Below are 17406 nucleotides of genomic sequence, written 5' to 3' on the forward strand. Positions count from 1 at the left end.
GAGGCAGGTGTATACAGCAGTGAGAGGGGAGCCCAGAGGGTTACGTATATCTTTTTATATATTATTATTATTATTTAGAGACAGTGTCTCCCTCTGTCGCCCCGGCTGAAGTACAGTGGCACCATCATGCAGCCTCCAACTCCTGGGCTCCAGAGATCCTCCTACCTCAGCCTCCTGATAGTTGGGACTGCAGGCATGTGCCATCACACCTAGCTTTTTTTTTTTTTTTTTTTTGAGATGGGGGTCTCCCTCTGTTGCCCAGGCTGGTATTGAATTCCTGGCCTCCAGCAGTCCTCCCGCCTCAGCCTCCCAAAGTGCACTTGGTGGATGTGGGCGGCAAGCCACCCAGGTGCTGAGGCAAGAGACCGAGAGCACAAGCTGTTCCAGTATAATAAAATATATAAAATAAGAATAGTTATACTAGATATAGATCTTAGATATGATTATATATGAATATCATTAATCATTAGCTGGTAGCAATTACTCTTTATTCCAATATTATAATAATCCTCGCTCTACAATCATAACCTAGGAAAAACCAGGCCATACAGAGATAGGAGCTGAGGGGACAGGGGACATAGTGAGGAGTGACCAGAAGACAAGAGTGCGAGCCTTCTGTTATGCCCAGACAGGGCCACCAGAGGGCTCCTTGGTCTAGCGGTAACGCCAGTGTCTGGGAAGATGCCCATTGCCAAGCGGACTGTGGTCTAGCTGTAGCGTCAGTGTCAAGGAAAAACACCGGCTACTTAGCAGACCAGGAAAGGGAGTCTCCCTTTCCCCGGGGGAGTTTAGAGAAGACTCTACTCCTCCACCTCTTGTGGAGGGCCTGACATCAGTCAGGCTCACCCGCAGTTATCCGGAGGCCTAACCGTCTCCCTGTAATGCTGTGCTTCAGTGGTCATGCTCCTCATCCGCCTTCATGTTCCATCCTGTACACCTGGCTCTGCCTTCTAGACAGCAGTAGCAAATTAGTGAAAGTACTAAAAGTCTCTGATAAGCAGAAATAATGGTGTAAGCTGTCTCTCTCTCTCTCTTTCTCCTCTCTCTCTCTGCCTCGGCTGCCAGGCAGGGAAGGGTCCCCTGTCCAGTGGACACATGACCCATGTGGCCTTACCTATCACTGGAGATGGTTCACACTCCTTATCCTGCCCCTTTGTCTTGTATCCAGTAAATAGCGCAGCCTGGCATTCGGGGCCACTACTGGTCTCCGCGTCTTGGTGGTAGTGGTCCCTTGGGTCCAGCTGTCTTTTCTTTTATCTCTTTGTCTTGTGTCTTTATTTCTACACTCTCTCGTCTCCGCACACAGGGAGAAAAACCCACAGACCCTGTGGGGCTGGACCCTACAGGTGGATAAGGGTATCTTACCCTTTTTGGTTTGGTTGTTTTGCAGAGTACAGTTTAGCATAAAGGCCTTCCTTGAGCTGTTTGAAGCAACAGGGACTGGGGTCTCAGATGAGCTACCAGAGCCCTAACAGTTTGGCAGCTGTTTCTCCAAGGCTGGGCAGCAGCTACAGTGCCAAGGAAATCTGGAGCTTCTACCCCTTCTGGGAAGGCCCATTTCCTACTTGAGTTCTTGCACCCTGGCAGGAGGAAATCTCATTCTGCAACAGCCCCACACAGAATCTGACTTTCCAGGCGAAGTGGGTGGGCACCTCTTTAACTGGTGAGGAACAGAAAGTGATACGGGTAGGCTGGGCGCGGCAACTCACACCTGTAATCCTAGCACTTTGGCACTTTGAGAGGCTGAGGCGGGTGGATCACTTGAGGTCAGGAGTTCGAGACCAGCCTGGCCAACATGGTGAAACTTCATCTCTACTAAAAATACAAAAAATTAGTCGAGTGTGTTGGCGGGCACCTATAATCCCAGCTACTTGGGAGGCAGAGGCAGGAGAATCACTTGAACCCGGGAGGCGGAGGTTGAAGTGAGCCGAGATTGCGCCACTGCACTTATGAGCCTCCCAAAGTACTGGGATTATAGGTGTGAGCCACTGTTCCTAGCCAAAGGTAGCATCCTTGACCCAAGCTTTTCCAGGGTGACCCAGAAGTGTGGAGGTTATATCCTCAGGGAATTATTACCCTCATCACTTTTTTTCTTTTCTTTTTTTTCTTTTTTATTTTTTTGAGATAGAGTCTCGCTCTGTCGTCCAGGCTGGAGTGCAGTGGCGAGATCATAGCTCACTGCAGCTTCAAGCTCCTGGGCTCAAGCAGTCCTCCTGCCTCAGCCTCTCCAGTACCTGGGACCACAGGCAGGCACCACGGCGCCCTGCTAGTTTTTTTTTTTTTGAGAAGGAGTCTCACTCTTTCACCCAGGCTGGAGTGCAGTGGCGCGATCTCGGCTCACTGCAGGCTCCGCCCCCCGGGGTTCACGCCATTCTGGCTCAGCCTCCCGCGTAGCTGGGACTACAGGCACCTGCCACCTCGCCCGGCTAATTTTTTGTATTTTTAGTAGAGACGAGGTTTCACTGTGTTAGCCAGGATGGTCTCGATCTCCTGACCTCGTGATCCGCCCGCCTCAGCCTCCCAAAGTGCTGAGATTACAGGCATGAGCCACCGCGCCCGGCTTTTTTTTTTTACTTTTTGTAGAGATGGGGTCCAACTTTGTTGCCCAGGCTGGTCTCCAACTCTTGACCTCAAGCAATCTTCTCGCCTTGGCCTCCCAAAGTGCTGGGATTACAGCCATGAGCCCTGCCCCTGGCCACACACGCCATGCTAATTTGTTACACATTGGCTGTGGTTGCTTTCGTGCTACATGGCACGGTGGTTGTGACTGAGAGCTGCATGTCTGGTCCTTTACAGAAAACGTTTGCTGATCCTATCTTGCGGATTGTGCCTGTGTTGACTTTGCTATTTATTGTTTGGTTACAGCCCAGACACTGAAGTTACTTATTAGCTTGTAGGTTTCTATCCCGTAGAAAAGAAAACTTCATGGTCGGGCGCGGTGGCTCACGCCTGTAATCCCAGCACTTTGGGAGGCCGAGGTGGGCGGATCACGAGGTCAGGAGATGGAGACCATCCTGGCCAACACAGTGAAACCCCATCTCTACTGAAAATACAAAAATTAGCTGGGCGTGGCGGTGGTGGGCACCTGTAATCCCAGCTACTCGGGAGGCTGAGGCAGGAGAATTGCTTGAACCCAGGAGGTGGAAGTTGCAGTGAGCCAAGATGGTGCCACTGTACTCCAGCCTGGATGACAGAGTGAGACTCTGTCTCAAAAAAAAAAAAAAAAAAAGAAAGAAAGAAAGAAAAGAAAACTTCATTAACCAGTTTTGTATCTAATATCAAATCTTATTCTAGCACTCTTCTCTTAAAATGCCTACAGGCCAGGCACAGTGACTCACATCTGTAGTCCCAGCACTTAGGGAGGCTGAGGAGGGAGGATTGCCTGAGCCCAGGAGTTTGAAACTAGCCTGGGCAATATAGCAAGATCTTGTCTCTACTAAAAATTTAAAAAATCAGCTGGGCATAGTAGTGTGTGACTGTAGTTCCATTTACTTGGGAGGCTGAAGCAATAGGATTGCTTGAGCCCAGGAGGAAGAGGCTGCAGTGAGCTATGACTGCACCACTGCACTCCAGTCTGGGTGGCAGAGCAAGACCCTGTCTCAAAAACAAAACAAAACAAAACAAAAGAATGCTTACAAATACATGAAATACATGTACCCAGCTTCTCAGAATGATCCATGAATCAGAGTTCCCACTCTTCTTCTGAATTGGTGCGTAATAGATCTTTGATATGTGTTCATGATATAGATGAGTCATCTTTTTTATGTATTTGAAAATTATACTTTGAAAAGGCCTTGTCCGGAGGTGGTTGCTGCATACCTGTTCAGATTTCCTAAGAGGTTGAGAGAAACAGGTACTGGGTGAGCTGGGTCCACTCAAGCCTTCCCAGGGTGCCTGCCCTGCCTTGTGGTGAACACCAGCCCCCTGGGCTGCAGATATCTGCCTGGCGGTCCAATCAGATCCTCAAGACATCTGGGACTGGGCATGGTGGCTCATGCCTGTAATCCCAGTACTTTGTGAGGATGAGGTGGGCGGGTCACTTGAGTTCAGGAGTTCAAAACCAGCCTGGCCAACATTGTGAAACCCCATCTCTACTAAAAATACAAAAAGTAGTCAGGCGTGGTGATGGGCACCTGTAATTCCAGCTATTCGGGAGGCTGAGGTGGAACAATCACTCGAACTTGGAAGGCGGAGGTTGCAGTGAGCCGAGAATGTGCCATTATCCTCCAGCCTGGGTAACAGAGGGAGACTCTGTCTCAAAAAAAAAAAAAAAAAAAAAAATAGGCCAGGTGCAGTGGCTTACACCTGTAATCTCAGCACTTCGGGAGGCTGAGGCAGAAGGATCATCTGAGGTCAGGAGTTTGAGACCAGTGTGGCCAATATGGTGAAACTCCATGAAACCCCATCTCTACTAAAAAAAAAAAAAGACAAAATATTAGCTGGGAGTGGTGGCGTGCGCCTGTAATCCCAGCTACTCAGGAGGCTGAGGCAGGAGAATCGCCTCAACCCGGGAGGTGGAGGTTGCAGTGAGTTGAGATCACACCACTGCCCTCCAGCCTGGGCGACAGAACCAGACTCCATCTCAAAACAAAAACAAAAACAAACAAAAAAAAAACATCTCGGAACCTGCCCCAGGCCCCAGTTGAATGCCAGGGCTTGAAGTCTCTGGGAGGGGGTGGTATAGACTTGTGGGACAGATGGAAGGTATATCCTCTCCTGTTCCTCTCGCTTTTCCAGGTGGCCTCCAGAAACAATGTGGCATCCTGGGCTATGGGCAGCTCTGCTCAGGGCCTGAGAGGAGAACCGGGGGGCAGTGCCAGGCATGCACTGATGTTAACTTCCCTTCCAGCTGCAGTGGTCAGGATCTGGGGAGGGGAGGAGAGGCGTGGTGGATGCTGCCAGAAGGGTGGCTGTGTGTGTGCACTCAAGATCCAGGTTTCCACTTGTAGCCCTAATAAGCCCACGGCTCTTTCCCTTTCACTGCCTGCATTTAGGCTCAGGAGACCCTGGAGGCCATACTTCCTGGACAGTAGAAACCCAAGGAGATCCAACAGGCATGAGGATTTTTGTGTACCCCTAAGGAAGTAGCCAGAGAACCAGGTGCTGGTGATTTGGGGTGGGGTAGGGGCTGCATCAGGCTCAGCTGTCCCTGGACCCAGGGCCTTGGGCCAGGAAGGGAGGGGAGGGACCCAATCCAGCAATAGGAGCCCGTAGGATGGCAGAGCACAGGAGGCTCTGAAGCTCTAAGGGGTCGGGCTGGGGTGGGCTGCCTATGGGGGAAATGGTATCCACCAAGGCCACAGCCAGGAGAAAAGGTTGATACAGCCCCAAAAGCCATAGGGAAGAGGGAGAGGGCAGGTCCCTTGAATCTTAATTTCCCCTTGACCTTTTTTTTTTTTTTTTTTTTTTTTTGAGACAGCATCTCTGTCACCCAGGCTGGAGTGGAGTGGCCCGAGCTCGGCTCACTGCAACCTCCACCTCCTGGGTTCAAGCAATTCTCCTGCCTCAGCCTCCCAAGTAGTGATTACAGGCACCTGTCACCATGCCCAGCTAATTTTTGTATTTTTAGTAGAGACAGGGTTTCACCATGTTGGCCAGGCTGGTCTCTAACTCCTGACCTCAGGTGATCCACCCACCTCGGCCTCCCAAAGTACTGGGATTACAGGTATGAGCCACCATGCCCAGCCCTCTTTGCCTTTCCATACTATTCCTGGAAGAGCCAAGGTATACAGGCTGTCCCACTGGCTCTGCCCTAGAACCTAGGTGGGCAGCCAGGTCAGGGGTCATGTCTGAGCCCTGGGACTTTGGGGGCTGTCCTAGGCTAAGGAGAAAGAGGGGAGGCTCAGAGCTTGCTTGGATGAGCTTTGAGAATGTGTTTGTGGCTGGGTGCAGTGGTCCTGTAATCCCAGCACTCTGGGAGGCTGAAGTGGGAGGATGGCTTGAGCCTAGGAGTTGGAGACCAACCTGGACAACATGGTGAGACCCTGTCTCTACCAAAAGTACAAAAAATTAGCTGGGCATGATGGTGCACACCTGTAGTCCCAGCTACTCAGAAGGCTGAGGCAGGAGGATCACTTGAACTCAGGAGTTGGAGGCCGCAGTGAGTTATGATCACTCCACTCCACTCCCAGTAAGACTGTCTCTCAAAAAAAAAAAAAAAAAAAAAGATGTTCTGGAAGACTCTGCCCCTCCTCTGTCTTGTTTTTTTTTGTTGTTTTTTGTTTGTTTTTTTGAGATGGAGAATCACTCTGTCACCCAGGCTGGAGTGCAGTGGTGTGATCTCGGTTCACTGCAACCTCCGCCTCTCAGGTTCAATCCAATTCTCCCAAGTAGTAGGGGTTACAGATGTGTACCACCGCACCTGGCTAATTTCTGTTTTTAGTAGAGACTGGGCTTCGCCATGTTGGCCATGGTTTGCCAGGCTGGTCTCGAACTCCTGAACTCAGGTGATCTGCAGGCCTCAGCCTCCCGAAGTGTGGGATTACAGGTATCCTCAGTCTTGTTAATTACACTGAGGTTTGCTGTGTACAGCGAGATCAGGATGAGGGTGGTGACGTGGTGATCATGGGGACCCATGCTTCTGCTCAGGGGGTTGGCAGAAGCCAGCAAGGCTTGGGGTTTCCCTGTTTGGAGCTCTCCAAGTTGAGAGTGCAGAGGAGTGTGAGATGCGTGTGAAAATGCAAACTTAGCTCTCCCTGGCTGGAGGCTGGCATTGGGTGAGTCTCTGGTAGGACCAGGCCACGTATACTTTTTTTTTTTTTTTTTTTTGAGACGGAGTCTCGCTCTGTCACCCAGGCTGAAGTGCAGTATCTCAGTCTTGGCTCACTGCAAGCTCCGCCTCCCGGGTTCACGGCATTCTCCTGCCTCAGCCTCCAGCGTAGCTGGGACTACAGGCGCCTGCCACGACGCCTGGCTAATTTTTTTGTGTTTTTAGTAGAGACGGGGTTTCACCGTGTTAGCCAGGATGGTCTTAATCTCCTGACCTCGTGATCTGCCCGCCTTGGCCTCCCAAAGTGCTGCAATTACAGGCGTGAGCCACCGCGCCCGGCCATGTATACTTTTTAAGCTTTTTTATTCTTGAAAAGTTTAGGCTGGGCGCGGTGGCTCACGCCTGTAATCCCAGCACTTTGGGAGGCCGAGGCAGGTGGATCACGAGGTCAGGAGATCGAGACCATTCTGGCTAACACGGTGAAACCCCATCTCTACTAAAAAAAAAACAAAAAGAAATTAGCCGGGTGTGTTGGCGGGCGCCTGTAGTCCCAACTACACGGGAGGCTGAGGCAGGAGAATGGCGTGGACCCGGGAGGCGGAGCTTGCAGTGAGCGCTTGCAGTGAGCAGAGATGGCGCCGCTGCACTCCAGCCTGGGCGACAGAGCGAGACTCCGTTTCAAAAAAAAAAAGAAAAGTTCAAAGATACATAAAGCTAGACTATGCAGGATAATGAGCCCCCACATACTCCCCATCTCTCGTCTGTAATTATCAGCTCGTGGCTACCTCTACCTCTCCCCTCTACCTCTTGTCTCATCTCTACCTCTCCCCCTGACCCCTGCCTCTGGGTCAGTTTGCAGCAAATCCCAAATGCCTATATCATTTATCCTAAATATCCCATAAATATTCCACTATACTTACAACACAAATGCAATATGTTTTTGGTTTGTTTGTTTTTGTAAAGATGGGGATTTCACCATGTTGCCCAGGCTGGTCTCAAACCCCTGAACTCAAGTGATTCTCCCACCTCAGCCTCCCAAGTAGCTGGGATTACAGGCATGTGCCACTGTGCCCAGCCAAGTGCAGTATCACACCTTTACAAAATTAATAATTCCAATCATCCTATAGTTGATTACTGTTCAAATTTCCAATTGCCTCATAAAAAGATCATTTCTTAACATTTTGTTTTGTTGCAATTGGTTGCTGTAAGTCACCTAAATATCTTGTCTCTTTTTTATACTTTTTATTGTAGTAAAATAGCTATAACATAAAATTTGCCATTTTAACCATCTTAAGTGTTTAACTCAGTGGTATTAATTACATTCGCAATGTGTAGCCATCACCACTATTTAGTTCAAAAATCTCAAGTCTCCTTTATTTTCCTTTTTTTTTTTTAAATTTTAGGGACTAGGTTTTGCTATGTTGCCCAGGCTGGCCTTAAACTCCTGGCCTCAAGGTGATCCTTCTGCCTTGGCCTCTCGAGTAGCTGGGACTTCAGGTGTGCACCATCACACCCAGCTTCAAGTCTCTTTTAATTATTATAAAGTTCTGGCCATGCACAGTGGCTCACAACTGTAATCTCAGCACTTTGGGAGGCCAAGGCGGTCAGATCACCTGAGGTCAGGAGTTCGAGACCAGTCTGGCCAACATGGAGAAACTCCGTCTCTACTAAGAATACAAGAATTAGCCGGGCATGGTGGCACACGCCTGTAGTCCCAGCTACTCGGGAGGCTGAGGCAGGAGAATTGCTTGAACCTGGGAGGCAGAGGTTGCAGTGAACCAAGATCGAGCCATTTGCACTCCAGCCTGGGCAACAGAGTGAGACTTTGTCTCAAAAAAAAAAAAAAGGCCGGGCGCGGTGGCCTCACACTTGTAATCCCAGCACTTTGGGAGGCCGAGGTGGGCGGATCACGAGGTCAGGAGATCGAGACCACGGTGAAACCCCATCTCTACTAAAAATACAAAAAAAATTAGCCGGGCATGGTGGCGGGCGCCTGTAGTCCCAGCTACTCGGAGAGGCTGAGGCAGGAGAATGGCGTGAACCCGGGAGGCGGAGCTTGCAGTGAGCCGAGATTGCGCCACTGCACTCCAGCCTGGGTGACAGAGCGAGACTCCGTCTCAAAGAAAAAAAAAAAAAAACTATAAAATTCCCCTTCATCTGAAAATTGAAAGTGATTTTTAAACAACCTATTTGAGCTCTGAGGTGGATGTCTAAGTTCCAAGCCCACTCCTCCCTTCTGGGGGTCCCAGTTTCATGATCTCTTCTTCCCTTTCCTTCCTGGTAGCTTAAAAAAAATAGAGATAACAGGATAAAGGTGAGGAACGAAGGAATGAATGGATGCAGGCAGAAGTGAAAACAGCACCCACCTGGAGGGCTAGAACCATCTGGAGGGCTGGGACCACCTGGAGACGCCCTGTGTCTATGAGCTGCTGTTGTGAGGAGCCTGGAGCCAGTGGACACTGGGAGGGAGGAGGCTTTAGAGTGGGGGGCAGCCAGGGGAGGAAGGAGGTTGGCTGAGCCAGGTCTGGGGGCCTCAGGGACTTCTGTGTCCTCATAACGCACAAAGGCCCTGCCCACCCTGCCCCGGGGCGGCCCACAGTAGCAGCGGCTGGTGGTCCCTGCAGCCGGTCAGCCCCAAGAGCGGGCACAACGTGTGGCTTGGTTACCACAGGGCCGGAAGAGAGGGACAGGGGCCCTGCTCCTGTCACCTGCTGCTTCTGCCACCCCACGACCAAGTCATTGGTGTGAGCTGGTGGCCAGACATCACTGCCCCGCAGGCAGTGGGGGCTCCTCTTGGGCTGGGGGCAGGGCTTGGTGGGCAGCCCTATGGGAGGGGGAGCTGGTGGGGGACCACAGGGACTGACCAAATAATGGCAGGCCAGATCCCAGGACACCAGGGGCTCTAAGTCCCCAAGAGTGGGGACTGGGCCGGAGTCAAGTTTTGCCGACCGTCAGACCAGCCCCGGGCCTCTATGATGAAGGCATCAGAGAAACCCCATGGGGCCAGAAAGGGGCTGGGGCAACCGTGGACCTTTGGGATCTGGGGTCAGAGGGGGAAGGAGGTGACTGCGTGGCAAGGCAAGAGCTGAAGGCGTTCTGGAGAAGGAGGGTCCAGGCCTTGTCCCCACCCTGATCCAGGTCACTGTGGATGCAGCTGGGAGCTGAGCCTGGCAGCCCATGTGACACAATGGTGGGGGGATGGGAGCCCCTACATGGCCAACACTGCCAGCCACACAGCTAGAGGGCTTGGGGTAAGGGCTGCGTGAAGAGGAATGGGGTCTCTGAGCCCCACCTCTGTGCTGTCCTCAGGGACACCCTAGAGAAGGGACTTACTTGGGGGCTGCTTTGAGAAGAGAACAGCTGGTTGGACACACTGGGCTCTGTGGCCTGTGGGACATGAAAGAGGGGACCCAGGGGCATGGTGGGGACAGCAACTGGGAAGGGGAAGGAACCCCTGACCCTAGACGAGTCGGGGGAAGAAAGAGGGGGGATCAGGGATGCCCAGAGCCCATGCTGTCAGCCCCATCATTGGCACATCCACCGACAGCCTCCAGGGTCCCCCCGGGCCCACTTTCTCCCCAGACTCTCATCACAAGACCCCAGAGCCTGGACAGTAACAGCAGGTTTACTGTTTGCAACAGCACAGCCCTGTGGCACCCAAGGGTAGCGGGTGGGGTGGCAGCCGGGTCTCCTGGGGCCCCATTCTCCCTCCCATTCTCCAGGTCCCTGGAGGCCAGACCACTGGGTGTGGCCAGTCCTAGTGGTGGTTCTGGCTGGGTCTGTCCTAAGCAGGAGAGGAGGGTCTCTGGAGAGGCAGTGACACTGCAGCGGCTGTAGGGAGCCGGGGACACTTCAGGTCAGCCATGACAGGCCCAAGCCTGCTCAGCTCTGCACTTCTGGGGATCTCCTTATTCCTGACTCTCCCCCCTCCCCCACTTGGAAGAGACCTAGGCCCTGCACCCTAATGAGGAGGACGGGGTGAGGGGGTGCACAGTGTCCTGGGGGGGGCTCCGAGCGCTTGGCAGGGGACTCGGCAAGGGGAGCGCAGGGCGGTCCTCACGTCTGCAGCTCCAGGAGGCAGCTGGGCTCTGAGGGTGGGGAGCCAGCCGGGCTGGAGCTATGGGCCTCCCGGAGGTCCTGCAGCACCCGGAGCAGCCGGGCCAGTGAGTCCTCGGGGGCTGCAGGCAGAGGCAGCTGTGAGGGCCCCTGGGAGTGAGCCTGAGGACCCCACCCGTGCATCCCTGGAGGGGGCTCGGGCCACGAGCAAGTCCCAGGTGGGCAGGACCTACCTTTGCCAGGGCTTGCGGGCACCATGCCTGCCTCTGCACCCCTGCTCAGCTCCCGGGGCCTCTCCCTGTGGGGGAGGTCAGAGTGAGGGCCAGCAGCCTCCACTCGCCCTGCCAGAGCTTCTGGTATCCTTGTGGGAAGGCTGGGGGTGACCTGGCATGGGCCTCCTGGGCTAGAGGTGGCTCTGGGGGTGATGGCAGGGCTGATTCTTTCAGTCTATGAAGAGGAAACACGGGCCCAGCCTCGGCCCTGGGGCACCTTCCACCTTCTCCCTCCCTGTGTCTCCTCCTCCTCCCCACCCCACTGTGGGTTGACCAGAAGGCCCTTTGCATTTGTTTTGTTTTGTTTTTGAGACAGAGTCTTGTTCTGTGGTCCAGGCTGGAGTGCAGTGGTGCAATCTAAGCTCACTGCAACTTCCACCTCCTGGGTTCAAGCAATTCTTCTGCCTCAGCCTCCCGAGTAGCTGGAATTACAGGCGTCCTCCACCACGTCAGTTAATTTTTGTATTTTTAGTAGAGAAGAGGTTTCGCCATGTTGGCCAGGCTGGTTTCAAACTCCTGATCTCCAACAATCTGCCTGCCTCCACCTCCCAAAGAGCTGGGATAACAGGCATGAGCCACTGCACCCCACCTTCGTGGGTTTTGAGGGCAGAGATAAACCCTGGAAGAGTTGATGAGGAATGGGGAGGACCACACCCTTCCTCCTTGCAGGGTGTAGGGGTGTGAGAGATGAACGAGCTCTGGCTCCAGTTGGCTCAGGGGAAGCTGAGCGCGTGGGAAGCACTGGATCACCTCCAAGTATCCCGGCACCGACCGCATCTCCAGAGACCCTGAGTGATGGGGCCTTGGCATCCTGTTTTTTAAAGCTGATCTTTAAAAGCATCCTGTTTTTTCTAAGCTTCTGCCAGGGCTGAGAACCACTGGACGAAGCAAGATGGCCAAAGAACTCAGGGAGTTGGCCGAGGCTGTGCCTGTGCTCCAAGGGCCCGGGGGAACAGCTGGGCAGGTTGCAAGGTGGGCTCAGCACACCGCATGAAGCAGGCATGGCCCTGACCCTTGGAGCCTCTATCTTAACCTGAGCTGGCCTCGTGCTGCAGAGAGGTACTCCTGGTGCCCTCCCCAGATGTGGCCAATTAGAAGAGAGGTGACCAGCCACCACGGAGCAGCCCCAAGCCTGGCACGTTCCCTGGGCTGCACAGGCTCTCCTGGGTGGGACTCACCGCAGCAAGGCCTCCATGCCCAGCAGGTGCCGGTAGATGAGCTGGGCCTCAAGGTCATGGTCAAGAGGGTCGTTCCACTCCTGCAGGGTTACCCGTGACCGGGTCTTATCGCAGCCCTGACCTGGGGGCACAGAGAGGGCAAAGTTACGAGCAGACACTTGGGACTACCATGTCCAACATTCTGGTTGCGCAGATGGAGAAACAGAGGCCTGGAGGGGAGAGAGATGCTCTCGGGGGGTCCCTGGTGAGGGCTGGGCTGGGAGCACAGCCTGGTAAGTCTGACCCAGGCCCTGCCTCGGCTCCCCACCCTCTGGGGGCAGCAGCTCCTCTTGGGGTCAGCCCCTGCACCACGGGATGCGTGACTGCGGAGCATGGATATCATCAGGATATGACTCAGGGAGCCGGGTAACTTTTTTTTTTTGTTTTTTTTGAGATGGAGTCTCGCTCTGTCACCCAGGCTGGAGTACAATGGTGCAATCTCAGCTCACTGCAAGCTCCGCCTCCCGAGTAGCTGGGACTACAGGCGCCCGCCACCACGCCCAGCTAATTGTTTATATTTTTAGTAGAGACGGGGTTTCACTGTGTTAGCCAGGATGGTCTCGATCTCCTGACCTCGTGATCCACCCGCCTCGGCCTCCCAAAGTGCTGGGATTACAGGCATGAGCCACCGCACCCAGCCAGGGAGCCAGGTAACTTTCTGGAAGGCTGTCTGCCTGGAAGAGAGCAGGCTGAAATGTTAACATCATGGTGAGGTGGGCCACAGGGGGTTCATGCCTTAGAATGAGCTGGTCCTGCAGCTTGCTGTCTTTATGACCTTGCCAAGTCATCTGCCTTCCCTAAGCCTCAGCTGCTCCTCCATACAGTGGAATAACAGGCCCTGTCTCTTGGGCCACAGTGGGTCCCACCTTGCCAATAATGAGAGTATCGCTATGATGGTTACAGGCAGAGGCTGCAGGTCATATCAGCCAGCCAGCAATGCCCTTGCAAAGAGTCACCAAGAAGCCAGGCACAGTGGCTCACACCTGTAATCCCAGCACTTTGGGAGGCTGAGGCAGGAAGATAGCTTGAGGCCAGGAGTTCAAGACCAGTGTGGGCAACATAGTAAGACCCTGACTCTACAAAAAATAAAAATAAAAAATAGCTGGGTGTGGTGGCATGTACCTGTAGTCCCAGCTGTGCAGGAGGCTGAGGCAGGAGGATGGCTTGAGCCCAGGAGGTCAAGGCTGCAATGAGCTATGATTGTGCCACTGCACTCCAGCCTGGATGATAGAGCAAGACTCAGTATCGAAAAACAACAACAACAAAAAAAAAACAGAAGCAGCTTGACCAACATGGTGAAAACCCATCTCTAGTTAAAATACAAAAAAATTAGCTAGGCTTGGTGGCGAGTGCCGGTAATCCCAGCTACTGGGGAGGTTGAGGCAGGAGAATTGCTTGACCCTGGGAGGTGGAGATTGCAGTGAGCTGAGATCGTGCCATTGCACTCCAGTCTGGGGGACAGAGTGAAAGTCTGTCTGAAAAAAAAAAAAAGAAGAAGAAGAAATAAAAAGAAATGGGATTCTAACGTGTTTTCGGGCCTCCTTAGAGCCTTCAGCGAATTCACTCATATGCATTACACACATCACATGGCATTTCCCAAACCACCTGGTCCATGGGACCCTTTCTGCCCAGAGCTCCTGGAGGGGCCAGCATTCCTTGGGTTAGGTCCCTGCAGGTGCACAGCAGGGCTCAGGGCCCCGTTGTTCAGCCAGAGGCCCGATCTCGCATGGACGGATGCAGAGCCTGGGGCCCAGGCCTCCTCTCCCACCTGTCTTCTCTTTTTGGTGGCAGCAGCTCCACTTGTCCCCACGGAAGACGCCAGGGTGGTAGGAGCCCAGCAGGCCGGTGTTGTTGATGCTCACCTTCCGCAGCGCAGACAGCCACTGGTTCAGCTCATTCACACACTGCAGGGGACATGGAGGGGGAGTCCTGTTCAGATGTCACCTCCTCCAGGAAGCCCTCCTAACCCGGAGCTCCTGTACCATGCCAGACGCCATGTTCCCCACCACTCCAACCCAGCAGCTTTGAGTGAATTAGGAGAGGCTGCCCTTCCTCCCGTGGAACGTGACCCACGCCCGGGCGCATGGCCTGGAGAGCAGGTGCAGTGGCTCACGTCTATAATCCCAGCACTTTGCGGGGCCGAGGTGGGAGGATTGCTTGAGCCCAGGAATTCAAGACCAGCCTGGGCAACACAGCAAGACTTCATCCTCTCCTCTCCCACCTGTCTTGTCTTTTTGGTGGCAGCAGCTCCACTTGTCCCCGCGGAAGGCACCGGGATGGTAGGAGCCCAGGAGGCCAGTGTGGGCTGGATTTCAGCCAGCACTGGCCCCTTGGCCACGCTCGTAGGTATTCCAGAACCCTCCAAATATATATGGTGGCCCTGATATCACTACTTTTCCCTGTGGCTCTGGACCCTGACACAAAAGGGAACCCCTAGAGGGAAGGGCACAGAGGGACAGGTCTGTGACTTCCTCCCCACAGGCCAGGATGGTCACGCCCAGAAGAAACCAACCCCCCTCCAGCTGCAGGCTTTCTACTTGTCCCACATGTCCCTGCCCTAGATACACATCTGGGTCACCCTCCTACAAGGTCCCTGCTCGAATGCCACCCATCAGAGGTCCTCCCTGACCACTCTTTAATTTTTTAATTTTTTTTTTTTTTGAGATGGAGTCTTGCTCTGTCACCAGGCTGGAGTGCAGTGGCTTGATCTCGGCTCACTGCAACCTCCATCTCCCAGGTTCAAGTGATTCTCCTGCCTCAGCCTCCCGAGTAGCTGGGACTACAGGCACGTGCCACCACACCCAGCTAATTTTTGTATTCTCTCTGACCATTCTTAATAGGGCAGACTGCTCCCTGCTATACCCCACCCTGTTCCCTCCCTTGCTCCCTTAGTCTCTTCTGGTTCCCTTCAAGTCACTATCACAATTTGACTTTTCTTTTTTTTTAAGAGACAGGGTCTCACTCTGTCGCCCAGGCTGGAGTGCAGTATTGTGATCATAGTTCACTGCAGCCTCCAACTCACTACAGCCTCCAACTCCTGGGCTCAGGCTATCCTCCTGCCTCAGCCTCCCAAGTAGCTGGAATCACAGGTGCATGCCATCATGGCTGGCTAATTTTTTTTTTTTTGTAGAGATGGGTTCTTGCTACATTGGCCAGGCTGTTCTCAAACTCCTGGCCTCCAGTGATCCTCCCACCTCAGCCTCCCACAGTGCTGGGACTACAGGCATGAGCCACTGTGCCTGGACCGACATTTGAAACATGTATTTATTGGCCCATCTTCTCCCCGGGATATCAGCTCCATGAGGGCAGGACTCTGCCTCGTCTGCCACTGTATCCCCTCACCTAGAATCATGCCTGGAACCTAGGAGGTGCTCAGTAAGTATTTTTTAAATAAATGAATGAATGAGTTAATGAAGGAACAGATGAGAAGGTTATTTGAGAACATGCACCCAGAGCTACACAGAGCATAACATTTGATTATTAGGCATTGATACAGACACAGAAACACACAGGTGCCAGCTCAGACTTTCTTTTTTAGAGACAGGGTCTTGCTCTGTTGCCCTGGCTGGAACGCTGGGATTATCATCAGCATGAACCAGCGTGCCTGGCCCCCATCTTGGTTATCTGGAAATAGTTTCCAACAAACGGATGCACATGCAAATTTCACATCACTGGGATGCACCTACCTGTCTGTGCACTGGCCCACACACAGATCTACACATGGATGCCCAGGGAAAGACATGGGCCATGGCCTCCTGGGGGCTCAGACCCCTGGACAACACACACACACCTGTCCCTGACACCTCCCAGATTAGACACACCCTGCGGTGCCTGATGTAGCTGGTAGGGGGGCGAGAGGCTCAATCAACTCTTTTCTCATCCAGTCTACTCAGGCCACTCCCACAGCACCCAGGCCACTCCCATAGCACCTAGGCCACTCCCACAGAGCTCAGGCCACTCCCATAGCACCCAGGGCCCTCCCACAGCACCCAGGCCACTCCCACAGGGCTCAGGCCACTCCCACAGCACCCAGGGCACTCCCATAGCATCCAGGGCACTCCCACAGCACCCAGGCCACTCCCATAGAGCTCAGGCCACTCCCACAGCACCCAGGCCACTCCCACAACACCCAGGCCACTCCCACAGGGCTCATGCCACTCCCACAGTACTCAGGCCACTCCCATAGCACCCAAGCCACTCCCACAGTGCTCAGGCCACTCCCACAGCACCCGCTCCCCGCACCTTGCACTGCAGGTAGGCAGTCTGGGGCCTGCCGGCGTCGTCCGTGTAGATGACCTGCATGACATGCGAGCTGCCAAAGCTCTTTTCCTCCACCTTTTCCGCTGCCCGGATGTTGGCTAACTTGATGAGGGCGCTTTTCTGGGGCAGGCAGGGAGGAGAAGCCTCAGGGACCTAGCCAGGGCCATTCCATTCCCCATCTCTGGGCCTCAGTCTTCCCGTTTGCAGCACCAGGGGCAGGCATGGGAGACTCAGAGTGACCTCAGCCAGGGCAGAACACAGACTGATGGTGACCAAGTGCCCAGCAACTGGGAGGGGAGGACCTGGCCTCTCGGGGGGCACTCCCAGAAGGCCTGGGGAGGTGTGAGCTTTGGGGTAGTGTCTGGACAGACAGCATTCCCTGGGCGACAAAGTCAATCCAGCCGTGGCCAAGGCTTTGTGACTTTGCATTTATTAATTTTCCAACTTGCTTTTGTAGTCCCAGGATCTAATAGTCATATCCTGACCAGGCGCACTGGCTCACGCCTGTAATCCCAGCACTTTGGGAGGCCAAGGCCGGTGGATCACCTGAGGTTGGGAGTTTGAGACTAGCCTGACAAACATGGAGAAACCCCATCTCTACTAAAAATACACAATTAGCCGGGCATGGTGGCGCATGCCTGTAATCCCAGCTACTTGGGAGGCTGAGGCAGGAGAATCGCTTGAACCCGGGAGGCGGAGGTTGCAGTGAGCCAAGATCGCACCATTGCACTCTGGCCTGGGCAACAAAAGCGAAACTCCACCTCAAAAAAAAAAAAAAAAAAAAAAAAAGGCCCAGAATTAAATAATGCCCATGTAGTCAAATCTTTCAGCCCTGGCAAGGAAGATGTATAATAATCATCTGAGTGCTTTGGGAGGCTGGGGCAGGAGGATT

At 53.6% G+C, this 17406-nt stretch overlaps 2 protein-coding genes across 6 annotated transcripts in view; both read right to left on the reverse strand.

Moving 5' to 3' along the window:
• Positions 1 to 471: 471 nt before the first annotated feature.
• LOC129489715 (uncharacterized) lies at positions 472 to 8847 on the reverse strand. Its single transcript, XM_055292737.2, is given in 3 exon segments — positions 472 to 772; positions 6530 to 6769; positions 7401 to 8847. Coding segments are annotated over 3 exon segments (483 nt in total). The 5' UTR covers positions 7526 to 8847; the 3' UTR covers positions 472 to 654.
• A 1469-nt stretch (positions 8848 to 10316) lies between these two features.
• Positions 10317 to 17406, reverse strand: part of LOC129489707 (ras GTPase-activating protein 4) — a 32914-nt gene continuing 25824 nt past the window's right edge. For 2 of the 5 annotated variants that reach the window (XM_055292718.2, XM_055292720.2), the window contains exons 17-21: positions 16497 to 16634; positions 14023 to 14158; positions 12216 to 12336; positions 10999 to 11063; positions 10317 to 10887 (exon numbers count right to left, since the gene is read on the reverse strand). In XM_055292718.2, the coding sequence (XP_055148693.1) occupies positions 10766 to 10887; positions 10999 to 11063; positions 12216 to 12336; positions 14023 to 14158; positions 16497 to 16634 (582 nt within the window). In that variant the 3' untranslated portion in view covers positions 10317 to 10765. Of the gene's footprint in view, positions 10888 to 10998; positions 11064 to 11485; positions 11849 to 12215; positions 12337 to 13376; positions 13475 to 14022; positions 14159 to 16496; positions 16635 to 17406 lie in introns of those variants that run through there. The other 3 variants (XM_055292719.2, XM_063646304.1, XR_010122538.1) reach the window with 3 other exon arrangements.

The sequence above is a fragment of the Symphalangus syndactylus genome, chromosome 9 (genome assembly GCF_028878055.3).
Source record: "Symphalangus syndactylus isolate Jambi chromosome 9, NHGRI_mSymSyn1-v2.1_pri, whole genome shotgun sequence".
NCBI lineage: Eukaryota > Metazoa > Chordata > Mammalia > Primates > Hylobatidae > Symphalangus > Symphalangus syndactylus.